The following is a 27,396-nucleotide window of genomic DNA, read 5'->3' as shown; positions in this document are numbered from 1 at the left end:
ACTCATTAAACAAATATAAACTATTATATTTATATCTGCATCTTTTAAGAACATTTGTGTCAAAACTTGCTCTCAGATCACCTGCAACTCTACCTTCCCCTGCCCTGACCCATCTAGTGGATCACCCATAACTACACTTATGCCTACCTTGTTCCCATGTGTGGAATACACACAACTCCCCCACTGAGTGTTCCCCACACCAGAACCACCACTGATTTATGTCCTTAATTTAACAGTGAGTATTATTAAAACTAATAAATTTTTTGGCTGATTATATAAATCAAACAACCACAGCCAAAAGCTAAAAAGTATCATAAGATAACTGCTCCTTAGCCTTTAAAACATCTCACACTAATTATTAGTCTGTGATGATTAAGACATAATATTCTCACCCTCTGGTTGAGCCTGAGCCAGGCAAGGCTGTATGTGCAGTTGCTTGTACATTGTTAAATAAGGATGGTGGATGCTACCTTTCTTGACCAGAATACAGATGTACATGTTTCCTGGCTGAGAACATTATCCACCTGCACATTGTTTAATGGGGCCCTATAACTTGTTGTAATCAGTGGTTTAGTTTATTATGATGTAGAAATAGTTATATTATTTGTCATCCATTATAAAGAATGAACTTTATTTTCTTTATTCCTTTTCTTTTTATGTAGACAAACACATGAATATTTCATATCCATCCTTCACTACAGGAAGCATCAGAATGATACCACAAACTCCGAAAGTATTAGACACTAATGACTATTCACAAACATTGGGGAAATCACAGCAGATATTCAAAGAAGATGGTGAATTGGCAGGAACTGGGCAGCAATCATTATGTACAGAGAGTAATTTAGTCATCAAACAAGAGGACAACATTGATGCCTTATCTAGTGAAATGATTATCCCAGAGGATAAACCACACACATTTACTGAGTACTCAAAACATTTAAAAGAAGGGAAAAGTCTTACGTATAGCCAAATGATTCATACAAATAAGAAAACATTCAAATGTACAGAATGTGAGAAAAGCTTCACATGTAATTTGCATCTCCTTGAACACCACACAGTTCACACAGTTCACACAGTTGTGAAACCTCACACGTGTACAGAATGTGGGAGATGTTTCACATCTAAACGAGGCCTTATGTATCACAAAAAGACCCACACAGGGGAGAAACCTTTCACATGTAATGAGTGTGGGAAATGTTTCACATTCAAGGGAAATCTCATATCTCATGAAAAGACCCACACAGGGGAGAAACCATTCATATGTATCAAGTGTGGACAAAGTTTCACTCATAAGATTAGTCTGAAAACTCATGAAATGAGCCACACAGGAGAAAAGCCTTTCACATGTACAGAGTGTGGAAAAAGTTTTACACTAAAGAGAAGTCTGAAAATTCATGAAAGGAGTCACACAGGAGAAAACCCTTTCACGTGTACAGAGTGTGGAAAAGGTTTTACAGTAAAGAGTAATCTGAAAAGTCATGAAAGGATTCACACAGGAGAAAAACCTTTCACATGTACAGAGTGTGGAAAGGGATTTAGAGAAAAGAAGAAACTGAACATTCATGAAAGGATTCACACAGGAGAAAAGCCTTTCATATGTACAGAGTGCGGAAAAAGGTTTACACAAAAGTATGATCTGAAAACTCATGAAAGGATTCACACAGGAGAAAAACCTTTCACATGTACAGAGTGCGGAAAAAGTTTTACACGAATAGATAATCTGAAAGCTCATGAAATGATTCACACAGGAGAAAAGCCTTTCAAATGTACAGAGTGCGGAAAAAGTTTTACACAAATAAGTAGTCTGAAAATTCATGAAAGGATTCACACAGGAGAAAATCCTTTCACATGTACAGAGTGTGGAAAAGGTTTTACAGTAAAGAGTAATCTGAAATATCATGAAAGGAGTCACACAGGAGAAAAACCTTTCACATGTACAGAGTGTGGAAAAAGTTTTACACAAATAATTCATCTGAAAACGCATGAAAGGATTCACACAGGAGAAAACCCTTTCACATGTACAGAGTGTGGAAAATGTTTTACAGTAAAGAGTCATCTGAAATATCATGAAAGGATTCACACAGGAGAAAAAGCTTTCACGTTTATAAAGTGGAAAAAGGTATCCCATGCCAGTCAAGTATCACAAAATAGTGGGGAAACCTTTTAAAAATTATCCTAAAGAGGACAAACTCTCTAAATAGAAGAGTCAAAAAAGGATCCTATTGTAAATAATACTTTCAAATCCCAGTTATATAAACCCCAGATTGGAAGTGCTCTCTTGCTGTCCTTTGTTCCTCTATATATGTGCACCTCAGTTTCTCTCTTATCAATGTGATAGAATCCAAACACCACAGAGCAATATACAAATCTGACCTCATACTGAAGAGTAATCTGAAAACTCATGAAAGGAGTCACACAGGAGAAAAACCTTTTACATGTGCAGAGTGGGGAAAAAGTTTTACACGAATGTATAATCTGAAAAGCGATGAAAGGATCCACACAGGAGAAAAACCTTTCACATGTTTAGAAGGTTGAAAAATGTATCCCATGCCAGGCAGGTATCACGAAAACACCAAATTTTTACACATAAAATAAACTTTATATGCACTGTGTGGAAACCTGCTGTCTTTTGTTCCTCTATACATGTGCACCTCAGTTTCTCTCATATAAATATGATAGAATCCAAATACGACACAGGAATATACAAATCTGTCCTCATACTGACCAGTTTACACAACCATTCACCACCAAAGCACCCACAGTGTTGTTTATTAATATGCCAGTGTTAGGGGTTGTACGTTTTGACTTACATTTAGAAAACAACGTAATCTTTATATGAATAAAGTGTTAGAGAATTATATAAACAAGAACATCAGTCTCAAATGATTGACATCTGGGAGATATATTTAATGTGCACCTCATGTGAACAAACCTTTTCTTATAGCAATAGATGCTTAGCATTGTACATGTTATATACCAGAGGAATTACTGAGGGGGAACTGATTTTATTTCATGAGACACAATATCAGTAACCGGTACATACGTGATCATAATCAGTTTAATTTAAATGGCTACTATAACCTACATGTATACTGGGTATGTAATATGTGTGTCATGTGATCATAATCAGTTTAATTTAAATGGCTACTATAACCTACATGTATACTGGGTATGTAATATGTGTGTCATGTTCTGTAACTTGATATTATGTCTGTTAGATGTTTTCATGTTAGTTAGAAGCCACAAGAACTGATAATAGCACATACTGTATATATAAAGGGAACATTATATGTCTGATAAATCCCTTTGTATCAAGAGCACAAGTGTTAGGTATATTTATACCATGTGTGCATATATCATGTAATGCTGCTGTTTACTATATAATGATATACAATGTTTTTTATGCAAATAAAAAGTGATTGTAATCCAGACCAGTATTTTGTGTTTTTTTGTCTAATTAAAAACTAAATATCACAGAATAAAAAGGAAAACATCATCAAAAACAGAAACCAAATCTGACAGTGAAAGTTAAACGCTGATAAATCAGATAGAGCAGCAATTTTACCTAACTTTCCAATTTACTTCTACTATCTAATTTGCTTTGTTCTTTTGGTATCCTTTGTTATAGAGTAAACATAGGAGGCTGATATTATATGAGCTTAGGGACGTGCACGTGTATTTAGCACTTTGTGCAGCAGTGCTTGTAACTATGTATAACAATACTATAAATGTTCTTGCAATCTCTGCTGCATGAAGACACGTGCACGCTCCTGAGTTCACCTAGGATTACTCTTTAACAAAGGATACTAAGAAAACGAAGCACAAATGATAATAGAAGAAAATTAGAAAGTTGTTTGAAATGTTATGTTCTATTCAATCCATTTAAGTTTAATATTGACTTTACTGTCCCTTTAAGAGTACAAAAAACAATGTAAAATTAACCCCCGACCTTCATAAACCCAGATTATTAATCACCAGCAAGACTTTATACACAGGCATTTTATGTAACTTAAATCATACTTAAAGTGATAGGAAATTACACTTTCATGATTCAGACAAAATGTGTCATTTTATGACACTTTTAATTTCACTTCTGTTATCAAACATACTTTGTTCTCTTGGTATCCTTTGCTGGAGAGAATATATACATATCCTCAGCAGCATCAATACACTACAGGGAGCTAGCTAGCTGCTGAATGGTGGCTACACACTTGTGCCTTTTGTCATTGGTTCACCAGATGTGCTCAGCTGGCTCAGAGTAGTGCATTGCTGCTTTAGAACTGACTTAAAGTATGTGTTTAATCCTTTTGCAGGAGTTAAACACATAGGGCCAGATCCCAAATGGAGCGCAAACGTTTGTGCACAAGTGATAATAAGTTTATTGCAGGTGTTTGCGCTCATCTGGCTTATCACTGGTATTACAAGTTTAAAGTAAACACGATCGCTTCTGCACAATTGGAATTTACACTAAAATGATTACTGCAATTTCAGAGCTCTGGTTAACAGTTTCACAAAAATAAAAAGCTGTACAAAATACATTAAAAATACCTTACACAGTACAGTTACACTTATAATAACACTGTCTAATAAATATACCTTACACAGTACAGTTACACTTATAATAACACTATCTAATAAATATACATTATACAGTACAGTTACACTTATAATAACACTATCTAATAAATATACCTTACATAGTACAGTTACACTTATAATAACACTATCTAATAAATATACATTACACAGTACAGTTACACTTATAATAACACTGTCTAATAAATATACATTACCCAGTACAGTTACACTTATAATAACACTGTCTAATAAATATACCTTTCACAATACAGTTACACTTATAACACAATCTAATAAATATACATTACACAGTACTGTTACACTTATAATAACACTGTCTAATAAATATACCTTACACAGTACAGTTACTTATAATAACACTATCTAATAAATATACATTATACAGTACTGTTACACTTATAATAACACTATCTAATAAATATACATTAAATAGTACAGTTACTTATAATAGCACTATCTAATAAATATACCTTACACAGTACAGTTACACTTATAATAGCACTCTAACATACTGAATTATTCTCCTCTGATGATGATCTATCTGATTCAGAAGATCCTACCTCAGATATTGACACTGACAAATCTTATTTATTTAAAATGGAGTATATTTGTTCCTTGTTAAAAGAGGTGTTGATTACATTGGATATTGAGGAAACTAGTCCTCTTGATATTAAAACTAGTAAATGTTTAAACTATGTTTATAAACCTCCTGTGGTTACTCCAGAGGTTTTTCCAATTCTGGATGCTATTTCTGATATGATTTCCAAGGAATGGAATAGACCTGGTACTTCTTTTATCCCTTCTTCAAGGGTTTAAAAAATTATATCCTTTGCCAGCAGTTAGTTTGGAGTTTTGGGAAAACCTATGCAAGATAGTACTTATTTTAAATATCCTTTAGATAGGAAATTTGAATCTTATCTAAGGAAAGCTTATTTATATTCTGGCTATCTTCTCAGGCCTGCCATTTCTTTGGCTGATGTTGCAGCTGCATCAACTTTTTGGTTGGAAAGTTTAGCACAACAGGAAACAGTTCCTGATTTGTCTAGTATTGTTTGGTTGCTTCAACATGCTAATCATTTTATCTGTGATGCCATTTTTGATATCATCAAAATTGATGTTAAATCTATGTCTTTAGCTATTTTAGCTAGAAGATATTTGTGGCTTAAATCTTGGAATGCTGATATGGTATCTAAATCTAGATTGCTATCTCTTTCTTTCCAAGGTAAACATTTATTTGGTGCTCAGTTGGATTCAATTATTTCAACTGTCACTGGGGGAAGGGAGTTTTTTTGCCTCAGGATAAAAGACCTAAGGGTAAATCTAAGGCTTCTAACCGTTTTCGTTAATTTCGCCAAAATAAGGAACAGAAAGACAATCCTTCCCCCAAAGAATCTGGTTCCAATTGGAAACCTTCAAGTTGGAATAAATCCAAGCCATTTAAAAAACCAAAGCCAGCCCCTAAATCTGCATGAATGTGCGGCCCTCATTCCAGCTCAGCTGGTAGGGACAGATTAAGATTCTTCCAAAGTATTTGGGCAGATTATGTCCAAAATCAATGGATTCAGAGTATTGTCTCTCAGGGGTACAGAATAGAATTCAGAGTAAGACCTCCTGTGAGAAGATTTTTTCCCTCATGCATCCCAGCAAATCCAGTAAAGGCTCAGGCTTTTCTGAAGTGTGTTTCAGACCTGGAACTTTCAGGGGTAATCATACAAGTTCCGTTTCAGGAACAGGGTCTGGGGTTTTATTCAAATCTTTTCATGGTCCCAAAGAAAGAAAATTCATTCCGGCCAGTTCTGGATCTGAAAATTTTTAATCATTTTGTAAGAGTGCCATCTTTCAAAATGGTAACTATAAGGACTATTCTGCCTTTTGTTCGGCAAGGTCATTATATGTCCACGATAGACTTACAATATGCATATCTTCATATTCCGATTTATCCAGACCACTATCGGTTTCTGAGATTCTCTTTTCTAGACAAGCATTACCAATTTGTCGCTCGTCCATTTGGCCTAGCGACAGTTCCAAGAATCTTTTCAAAGGTTCTCGGTGCCCTACTCTCTGTAATCAGAGAATGGGGTATTGCAGTGTTTCCTTATTTGGACGATATCTTGGTACTAGCTCAGTCTTTACATTCTGTAGAATCTCACACGATTCAACTAGTGTTGTTTCTTCAAAAACATGGTTGGAGGATCAATTTACCAAAAAGTTCCTTGATTCCTCAGGGTCACCTTTTTAGGTTTCCAGATAAATTCAGTGTCCATGACTCTGTCTCTAACAGACAAGAGGTGATTAAAATTGCTTTCAGCTTGTCGGAACCTTCAGTCTCAATCATTCCCTTCAGTAGTTATGTGCATGGAAGTTTTAGGTCTCATGACTGCAGCATCGGACACGATCCCCTTTGCTCGTTTTCATATGAGACCTCTCCAGCTTTGTATGCTGAATCACTGGTGCAGGGATTATACAAAGATATCACAATTAATATCCTTAAATCCCAATGTTCGACTTTCTCTGACTTGGTGGTTAGATCACCATCGTATAGTTCAAGGGGCCTCTTCTGTTCGTCCAACCTGGACTGTGATCATAACAGATGCAAGTCTTTCAGGTTGGGGGGCTTTCTGGGGTTCTCTGATAGCACAAGGGGTTTAGAAATCTCAAGAGGCGAGGTTACCAATCAATATTTTAGAACTCCATGCTATTTTCAGGGCTCTTCAGGTTTGGCCTCTGTTGAAGAGAGAACTGTTCATTTGTTTTCAGACAGACAATATCACAACTGTGGCATATATCAATCATCAGGGTGGGACTCATAGTCCCCAAGCTCTGAAAGAAGTATCTTGGCGGAATCCAGCTCCTGTCTAATTTCTGCTGTTCATATCCCAGCTGTACACAATTGGGAAGCGGATTATCTCAGCCGTCAGACTTTACATCGGGGGGAGTGGTCGCTCCATCCAGATGTGTTTTCTCATATTTTTCAGATGTGGGGTCATCCAGAAATAGATCTGATCACTTCCCATCTAAACAGGAGACTTGAGACTTCCCAGATACCTGTGCAGGTCCAGGGATCCTCAGGCGGAGGCGGTGGATGCATTAGCAGTTCCTTGGTGTTACCAACCTGCTTATATCTTCCCACCTCTGGTTCTTTTTCCAAGAGCGATTTCCAAGATCATCATGGAACAATTGTTTGTGTTGCTGGTAGCTCAAAAATGGCCTCACAGGTTTTGGTATGCTGATCTTGTTCGGATGTCCAGTTGCCAACCTTGGCCACTTCCTTTAAGATCAGACCTTCTGTCTCAAGGTCCATTTTTCCATCAGGATCTCAAATCATTAAATTTGAAGGTATAGAAATTGAATGCCTAGTGCTTAGTCATAGAGGTTTCTCTGACTCAGTGATTAATACTATGTTACAGGCTCGTAAATCTGTTTCTAGGAAGATTTATTATCGAGTTTGGAAAACTTATATTTCTTCTCATAAATTCTTTTAGAATTCATAGAATTTTACAGTTTCTTCAGGATGGTTTGGATAAGGGTTTGTCTGCAATTTCCTTGAAGGGACAAATCTCTGCTCTTTCTGTTTTATTCCACAGAAAAATTGCTAAGCTTCCTGATATTCACTGTTTTTGTACAGGCTTTGCTCTGTATCAAGCCTGTCATTTAATTAATCTCTCCTCCTTGGAGTCTTAATTTGGTTTTGAATGCTTTACAGGCTCCTCCTTTTGAGCCTATGCATTATTTGGATATTAAACTACTTTCTTGGAAAGTGTTGTTCTTTTTGGCAATCTCTTCTGCTAGAAGAGTTTCCGAATTGTCTGCTCTTTCTTGTGAATCTCCTTTTATGATTTTCCATCAGGATAAGGCAGTTTTGCGGACTTCATTTAAATTTCTACCTAAGGTTGTGAATTCTAACAACATTAATAGAGAAATTGTTGTTCCTTCTTTGTGTCCTAATCCTAATAATTCTTTGGAGAGATCCTTACATTCTTTGGATGTTGTTAGAGCTTTGAAATATTATGTTTAAGCTACTAAAGATTTCAGGAAGACTTCTATTTGTTGTCTTTTCTGGTTCTAGGAAAGGTCAGAAGGCTTCTGCCTTTTCCTTGGCTTCTTGGTTAAAGGTTTTGATTAATCAGGCTTATTTGGAGTCGGGTCAGGCCCGTCTCAGAGAATTACAGCTCATTTTACTAGATCAGTCTCCACTTCATGGGCTTTTAAGAATAAAGCGTCAGTTGATCAGATATGCAAAGCAGCTACTTGGTCTTCTTTACATACATTTACTAAATTCTACTGTTTTGATTTATTTGCTGTTTCAGTTTGATTCCTCTGCTTATGTTTAAGTTTTTTCTTTTCATTTATGAGAATAAACTTATATTTTGGGTTGTGGATTAATTTTTTCAGCTGAAAATAGCTGTTATTATTTTTATCCCTCCCTCTCTAGTGACTCTTCTGTGGAGTTCCACATCTTGGGTATTACTATCACATACGTCACTAGCTCATGGACTCTTGCCAATTACATGAAATAAATTATAATTTATGTAAGAACTTACCTGATAAATTCATTTCTTTCATATTGGCAAGAGTCCACGAGACCCACCCTTTTTATGGTGGTTATGATTTTTTTTATAAAGCACAATTATTTCCAATTTCCTTTTTTGATGCTTTTTACTTCTTTCTTTATCACCCCACTACTTGGCTATTCGTTAAACTGAATTGTGGGTGTGGTGAGGGGTGTATTTATAGGCATTTTGAGGTTTCGGAAACTTTGCCCCTCCTGGTAGGATTATATATCCTATATGTCACTAGCTCATCGACTCTTGTCAATATGAAAGAAATTAATTTATCAGGTAAACTATGTTTTTTTCAGCTGAGACATATGGTCTGGCTTTCTGTGTACCTAATCACTATGACAACTGGTGACGTGGGTGGTGACGTGTTTGGGCGCTGGACGATGACGTCATTGGTAAGCGCCGTTGCTATGGACGCACTCGAGCTAGGTGATCTCTGTCATGCACGTGGGGTTGAACAGCTGTGACTGGTGTTAATTTGGGTAAGGGTATTTAAGTAAGGGTTCTGTATGTTGTCATTTATGTCTGCGCGGCCTCCATTGATAAAGGCTCCTGCAAAGCCCTTGTTTCTTTTTTTGTGCTAATACTTATAAAGGAGTTGAACAAATTCCCTGTTTCTTGTGTCTGCTTTGGGGTTTTAACAAGCGCTAGAACCTAGCGTGGATCTCTATGATGATATTATATATATATATATATATATAAGAAAATAGAGATACACACTCAGCTGAGCTGAGACAGAGCAAAAACTAGGATAACTTCCATGTCTGTTCATTTTCAGTGCCACTCAGGGTGCAGTCTCTTTTAGAACACTATGCCTTTTCACAGAGAAGAAATATCCTGTAGCATATCAGTCTGACCCTGCCCAATGACAGCCTAACACCAAAATACCTGGCAATTCTTCTCTGAACAAGAGAAACAACAAACCCCAGACCTACGTTTTGGCCTTCTGTGGGCCTCATCAGAGAGGTGCAGTTCCATCTCTCTAGGGCATATGTGCAATGAGTCTCCCTAAGAGTAATGGGGGAACCAGACATGGACTCTGATAGTTTACTTTATTCGTCTTTTGTTGTTTTAATTTGTGTTTTACTGGTTAATCAATTTAAAAATGAACACAAAACAGAAGCCATTTTATAAAGTGTAAATAAATAATATGATTCCTGTATTAAAGGGACAGTCTAGGGAAATTTAAACTTTAATTATTTATACAGGACATGTAATTTTTTTATTGAGGTTTTGAAAAGTAACAACCAATAAAATAGGTCTGTAAAGCGGTTACAACAAAATACTAGAAGGTATATAGACAACAATCAAGATATCAGCATAAGGAGTACCACTCAAATATCAATATGGTGGTCCTATCTACCCTGTGTTAAGTATGATGTGGCTATATCTTTGAATAATGATAATCATTGTGCAATAACAAAATGCTTTCTTAAATAAAGAGGATAACTGTTATTATATGCCAAGGTACTAAGTTACATATTCCTTGTGGATATTCAGGGTGGGGGTACCGTGACTAATGTGTACTTCAGGAAGCTGTTTAGGACCTAGAATCATGAGACCTCATTTTTTTTTTTTTGTACGAATAATATTTCATCAGATGGGATTAAAAGAAGACAACTCACTGGAACCTGTTTAGACTTATGGTACCATCTCTATAGGAGTATATATGGAAATACTAATGGAGAGGTACCTCTATACCAGTTATGAGAGAGAAAAAATAAATAAAAAGAGTAATCTAAGGCTGCATGGCATAGTAATTTATCAGGCGCCATCTGATGGTGGTTAAAAGGGAATTAGGCAGCGGCAAGAGCCGCTCAAAATGGGGGGAAAGGAGGGGCTTTTTAAATTATATGGGAGGGTTTTAGAATATATGAGGGAGGGGATGTTTGTACCATAAAGTAGTAAAAAAAGGGGGATATACTAAATATGCTATCTGAGTAATCACTACACTGGGGCATGTACTACAAAACTGGTGTATCCTTCATAGCTGTTCTAGTGGAAAGTATTGAGGTCTTGGATAAAACAGGTATAAATGTATATAAAAGGGAAATAGGCAGTTTATGATATAAGGCATGAGGTATGTTCTGACTCTATGGAAACCATTAAGCTAGATACTATCAATCCTACATAGTAAAGTTCCTAGGAACCTGGGTAAATGTCCTAGAGCTATATAGAAATCACACAAAGTAGTTGGACTATAAGTAGAAGACGTCCCTACCCTGGCAATGGTAAAATACATTTCCACTATAATATATGCATCAAGGTCTCTCATCTCTTCACACTAAGGTATATAGAAGGAGTACCGAATATGACAGTATGGCCATAGACCCCTTAATTATCTCCCACATTGTATAAGAGAGACTAAAAGCATTCATAAAGTAAGACCCTCTGCTTAAAGGGCCACTGTAAGTAAATATTTTCTATGCCTGTTACTAACTAACTACCCCAATACGCTTTTTATCAATAGCATTTCATTAACATATCTCTACCGTATATCAGAAATCTTGTCTGCAAATATAATTGTTTTCCAAACCCCCTCCGTGGGTATCCTTTGCTTTGTACCAATCCGTTTACAATACCTAGGTTTCAAAATGGCGCTTTAAACACAAAGTTATTGGTTTAAGTATTTTGAACATGCAGTGCTGAAATAGTGGGCAGGATAACGTGACATCATCGGCGAATAAAAGATATAACTTTCTCCAACATAGGTGTGTCCGGTCCACGGCGTCATCCTTACTTGTGGGATATTCTCTTCCCCAACAGGAAATGGCAAAGAGCCCAGCAAAGCTGGTCATATGATCCCTCCTAGGCTCCGCCTACCCCAGTCATTCTCTTTGCCGTTGCACAGGCAACATCTCCACGGAGATGGCTAAGAGTTTTTTGGTGTTTAAATGTAGTTTTTATTCTTCAGTCAAGTGTTTGTTATTTTAAAATAGTGCTGGTATGTACTATTTACTCTGAAACAGAAAAGAAAAGAAGATTTCTGTTTGTAAGAGGAAGATGATTTTAGCAAACGTTACTAAAATCGATTGCTGTTTCCACACAGGACTGTTGAGATGAAGTAACTTCAGTTGGGGGAAGCAGTTGGCAGACTTTTCTGCCTGAGGTATGACTGGCCACATTTCTAACACGACTTGGTAATGCTGGAAGGCTGTCATTTTCCCTATGGGGACCGGTAAGCCATTTTCTTAGATTAAGTAAAAGAATAAAGGCTTTATAAGGGCTTAAAAAACTGGTAGACATTTTTCTGGGCTAAAACGATTACTTTGCTAAGCATATTTGACAGATTATAGCTCTTTATAGTTATTATAATCTTGGGGATTGTTGTTAAAAAACGGTAGGCACTGTATGGACACCTTTTTCAGATGGGGGCCTTCTCTAGTCATAGGCAGAGCCTCATTTTCGCGCCACTAATGCGCAGTTGTTTTTGGAAGGCAAGGCATGCAGATGCATGTGTGAGGAGCTAAGATCCACTGAAAAAGCTTATAGAAGGCGTCATTTGGTATCGTATTCCCCTCTGGGCTTGGTTGGGTCTCAGCAAAGCAGATTCCTGGGACTGTATAGGGGTTCCGTTATTTTAAGGGTTAAAGCTTTCAAATTTGGTGTGCAATACTTTTAAGGCTTAAGACACTGTGGTGAAATTTTGGTGAATTTTGAACAATTGCTTCATACTTTTTCGCATATTCAGTAATAAAGTGTGTTCTGTTTAAAATTTAAAGTGACAGTAACGGTTTTATTTTAAAACGTTTTTTGTGCTTTGTTGACAAGTTTAAGCCTGTTTAACATGTCTGAACCATCAGATAAACGATGTTCAATATGTATGAAAGCCAATGTGTCTCCCCATTTAAATATATGTGATAATTGTGACATGGTGTCCAAACAAAGTAGGGACAATGATGCCAAAGATAATAATAGTGCCCAAGATGATTCTTCAGATGAGGGGAGTAAGCATGGTACTGCATCACCCCCTTCTGTGTCTACACCAGTTTTGCCCACACAAGAGGCCCCTAGTACATCTAGTGCGCCAATACTTATTACTATGCAACAATTAACGGCTGTTATGGATAATTCTATTGCAAATATTTTATCTAAAATGCCTACTTATCAAAGAAAGCGCGATTGCTCTGTTTTAAACACTGAAGAGCAAGAGGACGCTGATGATAACGTTTCTGATATACCCTCACACCAATCTGAAGGGGCCAGGAGGGAGGTTTTGTCTGAGGGAGAAATTTCGGATTCAGGAAAAATTTCTCAGCAAGCTGAACCTGATGTTGTAACATTTAAATTTAAATTAGAACATCTCCGCGCACTGCTTAAGGAGGTATTATCTACTCTGGATGATTGTGACAATTTGGTCATTCCAGAGAAATTATGTAAGATGGACAAGTTCCTAGAGGTTCCGGTGCCCCCCGATGTTTTTCCTATACCCAAGCGGGTGGCGGACATAGTAAACAAGGAATGGGAAAGGCCCGGCATACCTTTTGTTCCTCCCCCTATATTTAAGAAATTGTTTCCTATAGTCGACCCCAGAAAGGACTTATGGCAGACAGTCCCTAAGGTCGAGGGGGCGGTCTCTACTCTAAACAAACGCACTACTATTCCCATAGAAGATAGTTGTGCTTTTAAAGATCCTATGGATAAAAAATTAGAGGGTTTGCTTAAAAAGATGTTTGTTCAGCAAGGTTACCTTCTACAACCAATTTCATGCATTGTTCCTGTCACTACGGCAGCGTGTTTCTGGTTCGAAGAACTAGAAAAGTCGCTCAATAAATCTACTTCTACATCCTCTAAGCAAGAGGGTAATACTTCTCAACCCAAACCAGCCTGGAGACCGATGCAAGGCTGGAACAAGGGTAAGCAGGCCAAGAAGCCTGCCACTGCTACCAAAACAGCATGAAGGGATGGCCCCCGATCCGGGACCGGATCTGGTGGGGGGCAGACTTTCTCTCTTTGCTCAGGCCTGGGCAAGAGATGTTCAGGATCCTTGGGCACTAGAAATAGTTTCTCAAGGTTATCTCCTGGAATTCAAGGAACTACCCCCAAGGGGAAGGTTCCACAGATCTCAATTATCTTCAAACCAAATAAAAAGACAGGCATTCTTACATTGTGTAGAAGACCTGTTAAAGATGGGAGTAATTCATCCAGTTCCAATAAGAGAACAAGGGATGGGGTTTTACTCAAACCTGTTCATAGTTCCCAAAAAAGAGGGAACATTCAGACCAATTCTAGATCTCAAGATCCTAAACAAATTTCTCAGGGTTCCATCGTTCAAAATGGAAACCATTCGAACGATCCTTCCTACCATCCAGGAAGGTCAATTTATGACCACAGTGGATTTAAAGGATGCGTACCTACATATTCCTATCCACAAGGAACATCATCAGTTCCTAAGGTTCGCTTTTCTGGACAAGCATTACCAGTTTGTGGCACTTCCATTCGGATTAGCCACTGCTCCGAGAATTTTCACAAAGGTACTAGGGTCCCTTCTAGCGGTTCTAAGACCAAGGGGCATTGCAGTAGTACCGTACTTGGACGACATCCTGATTCAAGCGTCGTCTCTGTCAAAAGCAAAGGCTCATACGGACATCGTCCTAGCCTTTCTCAGATCTCACGGATGGAAAGTGAACATAGAAAAAAGTTCTCTTTCCCCGTCAACAAGAGTTCCCTTCTTGGGAACAATAATAGACTCCTTAGAAATGAGGATTTTTCTGACAGAGGTCAGAAAATCAAAGCTTCTAAGCTCTTGTCAAGTTCTTCATTCTGTTCTTCGTCCTTCCATAGCGCAGTGCATGGAAGTAATAGGATTGATGGTTGCAGCAATGGACATAGTTCCTTTTGCACGAATTCATCTAAGACCATTACAACTGTGCATGCTCAGACAGTGGAATGGGGATTATACAGACTTGTCTCCGACGATTCAAGTAGATCAAAGGACCAGAGATTCACTCCGTTGGTGGCTAATCCTGGACAACCTGTCACAGGGAATGAGCTTCCGCAGACCAGAGTGGGTCATTGTCACGACCGACGCCAGTCTGGTGGGCTGGGGCGCGGTCTGGGAACCCCTGAAAGCTCAGGGTCTATGGTCTCGGGAAGAATCTCTTCTCCCGATAAACATTCTGGAACTGAGAGCGATATTCAATGCTCTCAAAGCTTGGCCTCATCTAGCAAAGGCCAAATTCATAAGGTTTCAATCAGACAACATGACGACAGTTGCATATATCAACCATCAGGGGGGAACAAGGAGTTCCCTGGCGATGGAGGAAATGACCAAGATAATTCAATGGGCGGAGGATCACTCCTGCCACTTGTCTGCAATCCACATCCCAGGAGTGGAAAATTGGGAAGCGGATTTTCTTGGGAAGCGGAGTCGTCAGACATTCCATCCGGGGGAGTGGGAACTCCACCCGGAAATCTTTGCCCAAATAACTCAATTATGGGGCATTCCAGACATGGATCTGATGGCGTCTCGTCAGAACTTCAAGGTTCCTTGTTACGGGTCCAGATCCAGGGATCCCAAGGCGACTCTAGTAGATGCACTAGTAGCACCTTGGACCTTCAACCTAGCTTATGTTTTCCCACCGTTTCCTCTCATTCCCAGGCTGGTAGCCAGGATCAACCAGGAGAGGGCTTCGGTGATCTTGATAGCTCCTGCGTGGCCACGCAGGACTTGGTATGCAGACCTGGTGAATATGTCATCGGCTCCACCATGGAAGCTACCTTTGAGACAGGACCTTCTTGTTCAAGGTCCATTCGAACATCCGAATCTGGTTTCTCTCCAACTGACTGCTTGGAGATTGAACGCTTGATTTTATCAAAGCGTGGGTTTTCAGATTCTGTAATAGATACTCTGATTCAGGCTAGAAAGCCTGTGACTAGAAAAATTTACCATAAGATATGGAAAAAATATATCTGTTGGTGTGAATCTAAAGGATTCCCATGGAACAAGATAAAAATTCCTAGGATTTTATCCTTTCTACAAGAGGGTTTGGAGAAGGGATTATCTGCAAGTTCTCTGAAGGGACAGATTTCTGCGTTATCTGTTTTACTTCACAAAAGGCTGGCAGCTGTGCCAGACGTTCAAGCGTTTGTTCAGGCTCTGGTTAGAATCAAGCCTGTTTACAGACCTTTGACTCCTCCCTGGAGTCTTAATCTAGTTCTTTCAGTTCTTCAAGGGGTTCCGTTTGAACCCTTACATTCCGTAGATATTAAGTTATTATCTTGGAAAGTTTTGTTTTTGGTTGCAATTTCTTCTGCTAGAAGAGTTTCTGAGTTATCTGCTCTGCAGTGTTCTCCACCCTATCTGGTGTTCCATGCAGATAAGGTGGTTTTGTGTACTAAGCCTGGTTTTCTTCCGAAAGTTGTTTCCAACAAGAATATTAACCAGGAGATAGTTGTACCTTCTTTGTGCCCGAATCCAGTTTCAAAGAAGGAACGTTTGTTACACAATTTGGATGTAGTCCGTGCTCTAAAATTCTATTTAGAGGCCACTAAAGATTTCAGACAAACTTCTTCTTTGTTTGTTGTTTATTCTGGTAAAAGGAGAGGTCAAAAAGCAACTTCTACCTCTCTTTCTTTTTGGCTTAAAAGCATTATCCGTTTGGCTTATGAGACTGCCGGACGGCAGCCTCCTGAAAGAATCACAGCTCATTCCACTAGGGCTGTGGCTTCCACATGGGCCTTCAAGAACGAGGCTTCTGTTGACCAGATATGTAAGGCAGCGACTTGGACTTCACTGCACACTTTTGCCAAATTTTACAAATTTGATACTTTTGCTTCTTCAGAGGCTATTTTTGGGAGAAAGGTTTTGCAAGCCGTGGTGCCTTCCATTTAGGTGACCTGATTTGCTCCCTCCCTTCATCCGTGTCCTAAAGCTTTGGTATTGGTTCCCACAAGTAAGGATGACGCCGTGGACCGGACACACCTATGTTGGAGAAAACAGAATTTATGCTTACCTGATAAATTACTTTCTCCAACGGTGTGTCCGGTCCACGGCCCGCCCTGGTTTTTTTAATCAGGTCTGATGAATTATTTTCTCTAACTACAGTCACCACGGTATCATATGGTTTCTCCTATGCATATTTCCTCCTGTACGTCGGTCGAATGACTGGGGTAGGCGGAGCCTAGGAGGGATCATATGACCAGCTTTGCTGGGCTCTTTGCCATTTCCTGTTGGGGAAGAGAATATCCCACAAGTAAGGATGACGCCGTGGACCGGACACACCGTTGGAGAAAGTAATTTATCAGGTAAGCATAAATTCTGTTTTTAGAACGTTATGAAACTTCGTTTTGGAGAAAATATAGGTCAGTAGGTTTTAATTAATGTTTATTAACTTTAATATGTTAGTTGTTTAGCTTAAAAATTATAACAGAAAGTAATCCTTTAATTTCACCTACTAATTATCCTCCAGTCAGACTCTCAATGAAAACGTTAAGAACATAAATAAGTGGGACTAGAGTCTGACACAGAGGTATAAGACATTTGGGGCGCTGTAGTAGAGGAGTATGGTGTATACCATAATATTGGCAGACTGGAGAGGGAAGGCTGTATATAGATTTATCTCTAGGTGGATATCTTGGGGACACCTATGTTTTATAGGGCAGTAGATAAAGGTATTTTAGACTGGGTTCAACTGTCTCTAGGTGTATGGGTCCAGGAACAGTGAGTACTAGCGGTCTATATGATGCCCACTAAGGATCTCAAACTGATGTAGCATACTTAATTAAGCTAGGTGAGTAGAAATCAGTTGGTAGTAAGGGCAAATAAGCTGTATACACATAAGCCTAGTACATCTGAATAGGTTCATATTGGGTGCCTATATATAGATATTTATATCCCCAGTGGAGGGTGTGATCTCTCTTAATTAGACAGGCAGAAACTTAATGGCAGGTATGAACATAAGTATGGAAACATTTTGGGAAGAGAAAAAACAACCATATAGCTACAATGAAAACCTGTTGGAACAAAAGAGCCCCAGAGCTAGCTCAATGGGGTAAGAACAGATAGGTTAATAAACAAGCATTTAAACTATGGTAAGGTAATGGGAGGCACATTCTGTCCTGAATCATATGGGGGAGAAAAAGGGTAGTATGAATGTGAGCCTCACAAGTTCTCCAGAGGTGGGTGATGGGATGCTCAATATTAGAGATGACATAAACGGTAGTCCCTTCATCCAAAACCTCTCTTTGGGAGATGAGGCAATCTAGAGAGGCGATGGAGTGGTAACCCGTCCAAAGTGTAAGCTGACCATAAGATCAAAAGGAGGCATTTGCCATATAGGGAAAGTAATCTTAACCAGGCATATGAGCTGTGGAGAATGTGTATCTTGATGCCTGCGGTGTATGTGCAGTGCTGATTGTCTTTTTGGTCCCCCGTGGTACCTGGCGTGAACCTGATGGTTCCCCTCTCACCAACCGAGGTCCTCCTGTACACCCGGTGGCCAGACACACTAACCTGGGTCGCAGTTGCAGAGAACTCCGGTGGAGGGGTAGTAAGCTTGGCGGATGTGGGTGGACTAAGCAAGGACGCAGGAGATATGAACTCTCTGCAGTAAGGAACAGGACCCAGTTGTTCTGATAATTCTCTTGTCTGACTTTTAGAGTCCAGTTTGGGGGAGGAGGTACAGCCATTGTCTCCACGTGTCATGTCACATAGCAAATAGTCTCCCTTTTTATCCGCCATCTTATTCGAGTCTCCATGCTCCCCATCTCCGGTCATTCTAATGATATCTGTGAGGTCTCTGAAATAGCTGTCCATTCGATGATCTAGGCCTTTCAGTAGTGCCCATATCTGTGGGGCAAGATCCTCCTCCATGGGTAATTGAGCTCTAGATGGTATTAAACCCTGTAATAATATCAAGAAGAAAGTATGCTCTCCCGGGTAGCCCACACACCGGAAGAGGGGGGTAGATGGTGTTGTGAGATGGGTCACAACGCTCCGATTTGAGTTCAGTAAAGTTAATTACGATAATTTTAGTAGATCCAGGATCAGGATTGCTCCTTTGTGCAGTTTAGATGGCTATTATGTGAAGAGCTTGAGATATTAGCACAAAAGCTAACTGTTTCTGCAAATTAGATTCAGAGCTACATTATTCTGCGTCTTCTCATGGCTGTGGCTTCAGGACATGTCATTTTAATTAACTTTACAATTTACTTTTATCATCAAATTTGCTTTTTTTCTCTTGGTATTCTTAGTTGAAACTAAACCTAGGTAGGTTCATATGCTAATTCCTAAGCCCTCGAGGGCTGCCTCTAATGCTTTAAAAATTGGTTTTTAAAACAAGACTTGATAGTTCACATGGGCCATATAGATAACACTGTGTTCAGGCACTGAAAGTTATTTAAGATTTAGCACAACACAATGTGAAATGCAAGTCAATAGATAATAAATAGTCATAGTCATGTGATCAGGGGGCTGTCAGAAGGTTCTTAGATACAAGGTAATCACAGATGTAAAAAGTATATTAATATAACTGTGTTGGTTATGCAAAACCGGGGGATAGGTAATAAAGGGATTATGTATCTTTTAAAACAATACCATTTCTATTGTAGACTGTCCCTTTAAGATGGATTCCATTATAAAGAATACACTTTATTTCTTTATTCCTTTTCTTTTTATGTGGACAATCACTTGAATAGTTCATATCCATCTTTTACTACAGGAAGCATCAGAATGATACCGCAAACTCCAAAAGTCTTAGACTTTAATGACTATTCACAAACATTGGGGAAATCACAGCAGATATTTAAAGGAGATGGTGAATTGGCAGGAACTGGACAGCAATCATTATGTACAGAGAGTAATTTAGTCATCAAACAAGAGGACAACATTTATGCCTTATCTAGTGAGATGATTATCCCAGAGGCTAAACCACACACGTTTACTGAGTACTCAAAACATTTAAAAGAAGGGAAAATTCTTAAATCTAGCCAAATGATTCATACAAATAAGAAACCATTCAAATGTACAGAATATGAGAAAAGCTTCACATGTAATTTGCATCTCTTTGAAACCATTCAAATGTACAGAATATGAGAAAAGCTTCACATGTAATTTGCATCTCTGTGAAACCTCACACATGTACAGAATGTGGGAGATGTTTCACATCTAAACGAAGCCTTATGTATCACAAATAGACCCACACTGGGTTGAAACCTTTCACATGTAATGAGTGTGGAAAATGTTTTACACAAAAGAGTAATCTGAAAACTCATGAAAGGAGTCACACAGGAGAAAGGAAGAACCCTGTATGAGGGAAATGGAGGAAGGGATTGATTGACCCCAATTGGTGGAATGGAGGGTCAGGTAAGGGACTAGGGGCGGGGCTTGGAAGAGAGGTTTTAAAAATTGGTGGTTCGGTGTGTTTGGCGCTCTTTTTTCACTTGCCTGACAGCAAGTTATACGTGCCCATACTTACCCATGGAGAACTTGCTGGAGGAGTTGATGGCGTTGGCCAGATGCAGTGGTGCTAAGTGGATCCGGGAGCAGCCGAAGATGGCAGTGGAGCCTGGCAGAGGATGGGTGAGGGATGTTGGCAGTGGAGGATCCAAGAGAAGATGGTCGGTGGGGCCTCCGGCAAGGCTGAGTCCTGAGGTGACATCCGGTTCCAGGTGGAGATCTTTGGTGAGGCCTGGTAAGCAGAAGACATTGGGGACCAGGAGGTCTGAAGCAGAGGCAGCATCTGGATCTGGTGGAGCGGTGGCGCATGGTGATGACATCACTGTGCGTCAGTGTGCAGGGAGTGCAGAGGAGTCAAAAGCATCAAGTGGTAGGAGTGAGGCCTGGTGGAAGCGGTAATTGCTTGCGGGAGTGTCGCGGTAGTAAAGGGTAGGGAAGAGGGATGGTGATGAAGCTCGGTCAGCCATTTAAAAAAAAAAAAAGCAGTGGTATTGAAGGTTGAGGCAAGGTTAGTGGGGGGGGTTATGGTTGGCAGTAGCTGGATAAGTTGTTAGAGACTCTGGTTAGTGAGTATGTATGACAGTGTTAGATCACTCAGCCTATATTATTTTCATTTGTTTAAAAAAAAAGTGTATATAAATATTATTAGATATATTAGTTATGTTAAGTGGGGCTTAATGGTCCTTATAGGGGAATGGTGTGTTTCTTCATATTTGGGGTAGGGTTATAGAGGGTAGAATTTTTCTTTTGATGAGGGTTAGAGTGATGTGGGGTTTTTTGTCAGTAAAAGGGGGGATTTTTAGATTGAAAAGAGGAGTAGTTTTTTTTTAGAGGTAGGGGGGGTGTTCAGGGAGTAGGTGAATTGACGGTGGGTGTAAAAAATATGCAGATCTTGGAGACTCACGGCCTTTCCAGTGGAGGGGAAGAGGCCCCTACAGATCAAAGGGACCAGGGAACGGAGCTGCTGCTGGAGTTAGATGCTGGCAGCAACTTCGAGGAGGAGGAGACTATAGAATCTGCCCTACCTGGACCTAATACGGCTGGTCCAGTAGGCGATGTGTCTGCTCTGGCACAGCTATTGATGAGGGTAGAAGGATCGTGGTGTGGTTAGAGGCTTACGCCAGTAGAAGGGGCAAGGGGGAGGACGCGGAACTGCTGTTGTCAGGGTTTATTTCCGGGTTTGTGATTCCATTCAAGGATCAGAGGAGTGGGAATTCCAGAATGTGGTTCAGGAAAAATTGCAGAAGGAGGTGGCTTTGGGGAGAATGGCAGGCCCCTTTGTGTCCCCTCCATTTCCTAATTTGATAGTTTCCCCTTTGGGGGTGGTGCCCAAGAGGGCTGAAGGTCAGTTTTGTATGATTCATACACAAGGGGTTTGTCTGTCAATGATGGCATTGACCCAGAGTTAGTCTCTGTTAACTATGTGTCATTTTACAAGGCAGTGGATTTGTTGAGAATTGCAGGTCCTGGGGCTTTGTTGGCCAAATTTGATGTTGAGGCGGCATTCAAGCTTCTGCCGGTTCACCCTCATTGTCATAATTTGCTGGGATGTAATTTGAAGGGGCGTTTTTTGTCGACTTGTGTTTGCCTATGGGGTGCTCGATTTTGAGCTCTTATTTTGAGAAGTTCAGTAGGTTCATAGAGTGGCTCGTTAAACAATGTTCTGGTCTGTTATCTCTGGTTCATTACTTGGACGACTTTTTGTTTGTGGGTCCTGCAAATTCGGTGGTTTGTCAAAGACTTATGGATATGTTTGGGTTGGTGGCTTCAGAATTTGGGATTTCGGTTGCGGAGGAAAAATCGGAAGGCCCGGTTACCTCATTATGCTTTTTGGGCATTGAATTGGATTCGGTGTTGATGGAGTGTCAGCTTCCGTGGGACATGATGGTAGACATGAATTAATGTATTCAGGGTGCCTTAGTAGCAGAGAAGATTAAGCTAAGGCAGAAGAAAACTGAATTTCACTTATCGTATTATTCCAGTTGGAAGGGTTTTCTGTAGGAGGCTGTCTTTGGCATCGGTGGGGGTCACGGCCCCTCATCACCATATTCGGTTGTCAAAAGAATTGAAGGAAGATTTGAGGGTATGGTCGGCTTTCTTGAAGAACTTCAATGGCCGGTTGCTGATTCAAGAGGTTGGGTGGTCTGATGAACGTTTGTGTCTGTTCACGGATGCATCTGGTTCTTGTAGCTTCAGGGCTTACCTAAATGGAAGATGGTGTGCAGAGGCTTGGCCGGAGTGTTGGGAAGCCAAGGGGCTGACAAAAAAAGACGTTTCTGCAACTTTTCCCATTGGTGGTAGCGGCTTTGAAGGTTTGGGCAGATGAGCTTTGTGATAAGCACGTGTGTTTCCAGTCCGATATCATGGGTGTGGTGTATTCAATCAATAATTTGACTGCCAATTCGCCTCCTGTGATACGTCTGTTGCAGGAGTTTGTTCTGGAATGCTTGAGGCTTAATGTGTCTTTCAGAGCTGTATATGTTCCGGGGAAATTTAATTAAATTGCTGATGCCTTGTCCCGTTTTCAGTGGGAGCGATTCAGGCTGGAGGCTCCGGAAGTGGAATCGGAGGGTGTGGCCTGCCTGATGGAATTGTGGCTACTGGCCTCTCAGTAGTGTTGGATCTGGTAAAAGGGGCCCTAGCTCAGTCTACCTGAAGGGCTTACACCCAGGTATGGCAGTTGTCGAAAAATATGGCAAAAAAACTGTCCACCTGTTGCGGCATATAAATATATTGTTTTTTGCAAGTGAACTAATTAAGGGATTTGTGAATGTGCAGATGATTGAGTGACCTTTGGTCATGTTCGGGTAAATGAAAAAGATTAACAGGTTGATTCAAGTATGTTGTATTTGCAAGATGTGTGCACAGCGTTATTGGAAAAGATAAAATAAGGTTATAGGCTGTATATCATTAAAATGTATCTAAAAGTATTTGGGTCCTTTCGGTTGCAAGTAAATTAATATGCAGGTCATGATACAGTAAAGCAGTAGAATTTGTGTGTTGAATAACACAAGCAGCCTAAATCATGGTTAGGGTATACATATGTAATTTACATGATAAATGGTTAGTCCTTAAAGGGACAGTACACTGTAACATAGTTTTGATATTAATGTATTTTCAATGGCTTGTTATACAAGCTGAATAGTATAAAATGTAGGAGAAGTTGCATTTGTGAGTTTATTTGTGTATATATGAAGTAAATTGCAATGGGTTGAATTTCAGGTAATAAGTATATTTTTAGTAAAACCGGAGCTCTGGGCTTAGACAGAGCAATTAAAAATTGTCATTTTATTATTTAAAGGACCAGTTCACTCATGTGAAAGGAGTTCATGAGCAGCAATAACACTGTATTAGCAGTTAACAAAATATATTTTTTGAGACCTTTCTTTGTATGATTCTTTTTAAATCTGCCGTTTAGATAGCAGATATTTATACAGTGTAACTTTATTCTCTTTATGCAAGCTGAATAGATAAATTGCCTGCAATCTTGGTGTTGCGATCTGTGAGACTAGCGGAAAAGGAAAAAAAAGAGAGGAGAGAAAATATTTAAAGGGATACAGGCAAACTGATATAAAATCTGAGATTTTAAGGAAATATTTACAGAGAGTGAAAATGAGATTTACTGTAAGCCTAACACTAGTATATTTAACTGTGTCAGCAGTTTCAATTAAAGATATTTTTTTAATTTGGGTAAAATGTCCCTTTAACTAGCCTGCACCCTACTGTGAGTGTGTTTTTTATGCTGGCTGTGTTTCCTTGGGCTATTTAATGAACGTCAGTATACATTTTTTATTATAAGTAAGGCAAAATGGATCATTGGGAACAATTTAAAGGGGAATTTTTTTTTTGGACAAACTATTCCTTTTAATCTATTAGTGTAAATTGTTATTATTATTCTTTTGTAGAAAGCTCTTTTTTTTGTTATATACATTTGTTATATTTGGATAGAGAGCTGCAAAATGGTGAATATCAAATTATATAAACAAAGTTAAATCAAATAATTGTGTTGTTATTAAAATTTTGGTTATGTAAAAGTCAAGACTGGATTCTAGAGCTTTTCACAAGTTATTTGTGCCACACCTGATTTATTTAACAGTGGATTTGCATGGTGCATGCGGGCAGGGGCTATATACAACAGTGGCTGTACCATTGTTATCTGATCTTTCCCAAAATAGGATACTTAGGTGTTTGTGTGTTCCTTTGTAAGTTTATGGTTCGGGATTTTATTTGTAAATATGCAACTGGAGTTTATTGACCATCTGCAGTGATTGTATCATTAGTATGATCTCATAGTATTGTGCATTGTAGAATTTGCAGAAACCAGGGTATAGATGGTTGTTATAGGATTTTAATTATTTGTAGTGTTTTGCGAGTGCTGTGTTTCAGGGAATGTCAGTATATGCGTTGGATTTCAGGTTAATTGTGGTTGTTTAAAGATTGTTTCGGCTGTTAATGTTTTGTTTTGTGGAATGGACAATTGGTTTTAAATGTTTTCTAAGAGATTGTTATGTTTTTCTCTTTTGTGACTGCGTGTGGAAGCGTGCGGTATGAATGGCATATTGAATAGTGCAGTGTATTTGATTTTGCTTGCTATTGAGAATTGTATTCTGCATGCATGAGTGGAGTGCATGATTTGTCTTTTAGTTTATTGTTATCTTGTGTTTGTGTGCCACATGTGATGTTTCACGCAAACAAGGGGGAAATATTGATGAGTATTGAGGAGTATCTTTATGTGATTTGGGTGATTATTATTTTAAGTAAGAAAGTGAACCTAAAATGTTTTTATTTTTTTCTATTTTGTTCTTAACACAATATTTATATTTGCAGGATGAGATCATGAAGCTGTATCCAGAGATTAAAGACACTAACTGAATTATTTTTGAGTTTTTCATATTTAGATAAAATCTGTACAGATAAAATTCTATAGTGCACTCTCCAAAAGATTGAAGATTGAATGCAAGTAAACCTTTTAAAGGGAGAACAAATGAAGATAAAAGACCTTTTTGTCAAGCTTGTTTTAACCACCATACTGCAGTAAAAGTTGCTGAACTATCTTTGGATCCATTCTTTGCATTGCATGCTGGTACCAGCCCCAGAACTGGACTCTGGGTAATCCATGACTGTTTCCTCTGATGTGTGTCGTCAGAACATAAAGACTATCCTTCTTTGGACTGTGCCTTGCCGGTTGATATTGAGGACCTGTTATGCTGTTACAGGGTCAACCAATTATATTAGGGGAGTATTGTTTTAACTTGTTTACTTATATTTCTTGTTTTGTATGCTCTTGTATTGGTGTTATTTTCTGTTGATCATATTAGTTATAAGAAGTAATATAGTTTTGTCTACAGAAAAGCATGCCTTATTGGTATTAGTGCACATTGTAGTTTATGTACTTAAACAAAGTAACCCTTTAGATAAGCGTAATTCTAAACCTTGCAGTATTGTAACCTATTGAATGGCCCACTGAGTATAGAAAATATGTTTGCACCTTTATAGTTTAAAGAAAATGCTGCAATGTATCAGAATATATATTATATATATAATATGGAAAGCAATGAGGACATGTCTCAGCTAGAAGTTTATATTAATTATACAAAGAAATATTTGTTTAGGGAGTAGCATAATTATAGTTATATTGATGGTATATTGTCAACCTACCTTGGCTCTTATTGGCGCTATGTTATGAAAGCAAATGTATTTTTCCCTTTTATTAATTGGTATGGTATCTGTAATTTGAATTTGGTAATTCCAGATGCTTGTCAAAGAAAGGACTTATCTTACCATAAATATGTGTATACCTTTAAAAGATTTTGTAGTTTTAAATGATGTTATGATTGTATTCTTTCCTCATACAGGAGTGTGAGAGAATTTAGGTTGCAAAAGTGGACACTCTAAATTGTTTAGTAGGTGTATAGTTTGAACGGCAATTACCGGTTGTTTGGAAAGTGTAATTTGTCATCTAACTGTATTGTTTTTCTTTTGGGTTTTCTTTCTTTTTATGAAGTCTACCCTGTAATAATGTCTTTTTTCTTCATGGTGTGTATTGACATTTATCATTTGTTTGCCTTTGAAAGGAACCTCAATAAAAAAAAAATAAAAAAAATAAAAAAAAAATGACATAGGATGAGTTAAGCTAAAGGAATACTGATGCTTAAAAAAGATGAAAGAAGTTTTATTTGGACATAATTGTGATTGTATTGGGGTGTGTACTCATCTTGTGCTGTTTTGTTACAAGAAGAACGGAAGAGCTGCACAAAAGTTCAAATATCAAAGCAAATTTATTGCATACAGATGAAAGAAGCAAACATAGCAAAAAGGTGTCTGACGCATTTCCCGCCCTCTAGTGGCGCTTCATCAGAGACATAATGAGCATGTACACAAGCTATCCTTATATCAGGTAATACCTGCCCACACTCTTGCCCACACATAACTAAATTTAAAACATAAAAATAAAGTACAGTGAAAAACAAAAACGTGTGTATATAAAAACAGAACAAAATACATCTCATTTACAGTGCTGTCCCTGTACTAGTACACAACATTCTACTAAGACTTTCGGCCATTATAAGCAATGATGTTCAAGAGTAAAGAAAATAAAAAAAAATAAAAACTTACTTAATACAGTCAAAGAAAAAACCTTATATGTATATATAACAAGAACAAAAGCAAAAAAAGATAATTCAGACAATTCAAACATTAAAGGGACACTCCAAAAAGTTTTTTTCTCCTATTTACTCAGAGGGCACCTATTACATATGCTAAAAGACGCCGGTGCAAAAAAGCACTCCACTACAACAGAGACACTTTCCATATATATAAGCTGTTGTACAAGGAGCT

The 27,396-nt window shown here is 38.6% G+C and overlaps 1 protein-coding gene across 1 annotated transcript in view; it reads left to right on the top strand.

Moving 5' to 3' along the window:
- LOC128659736 (zinc finger protein 585A-like) overlaps window positions 1-27,396 on the top strand; it is a 135,355-nt gene that overhangs the window by 1,456 nt on the left and 106,503 nt on the right. Inside the window, exon 2 of the mRNA XM_053713316.1 lies at window positions 663-2,088. Within this exon, the coding sequence (XP_053569291.1) occupies window positions 663-2,088 (1,426 nt within the window). The remainder of the gene's footprint in view (window positions 1-662; window positions 2,089-27,396) is intronic.

Source organism: Bombina bombina, chromosome 5 (assembly GCF_027579735.1).
Source record: "Bombina bombina isolate aBomBom1 chromosome 5, aBomBom1.pri, whole genome shotgun sequence".
NCBI lineage: Eukaryota > Metazoa > Chordata > Amphibia > Anura > Bombinatoridae > Bombina > Bombina bombina.
The sequence above is the reverse complement of the archived record's forward strand: the minus strand, read 5'-3'. Positions and strand labels throughout refer to the sequence as shown.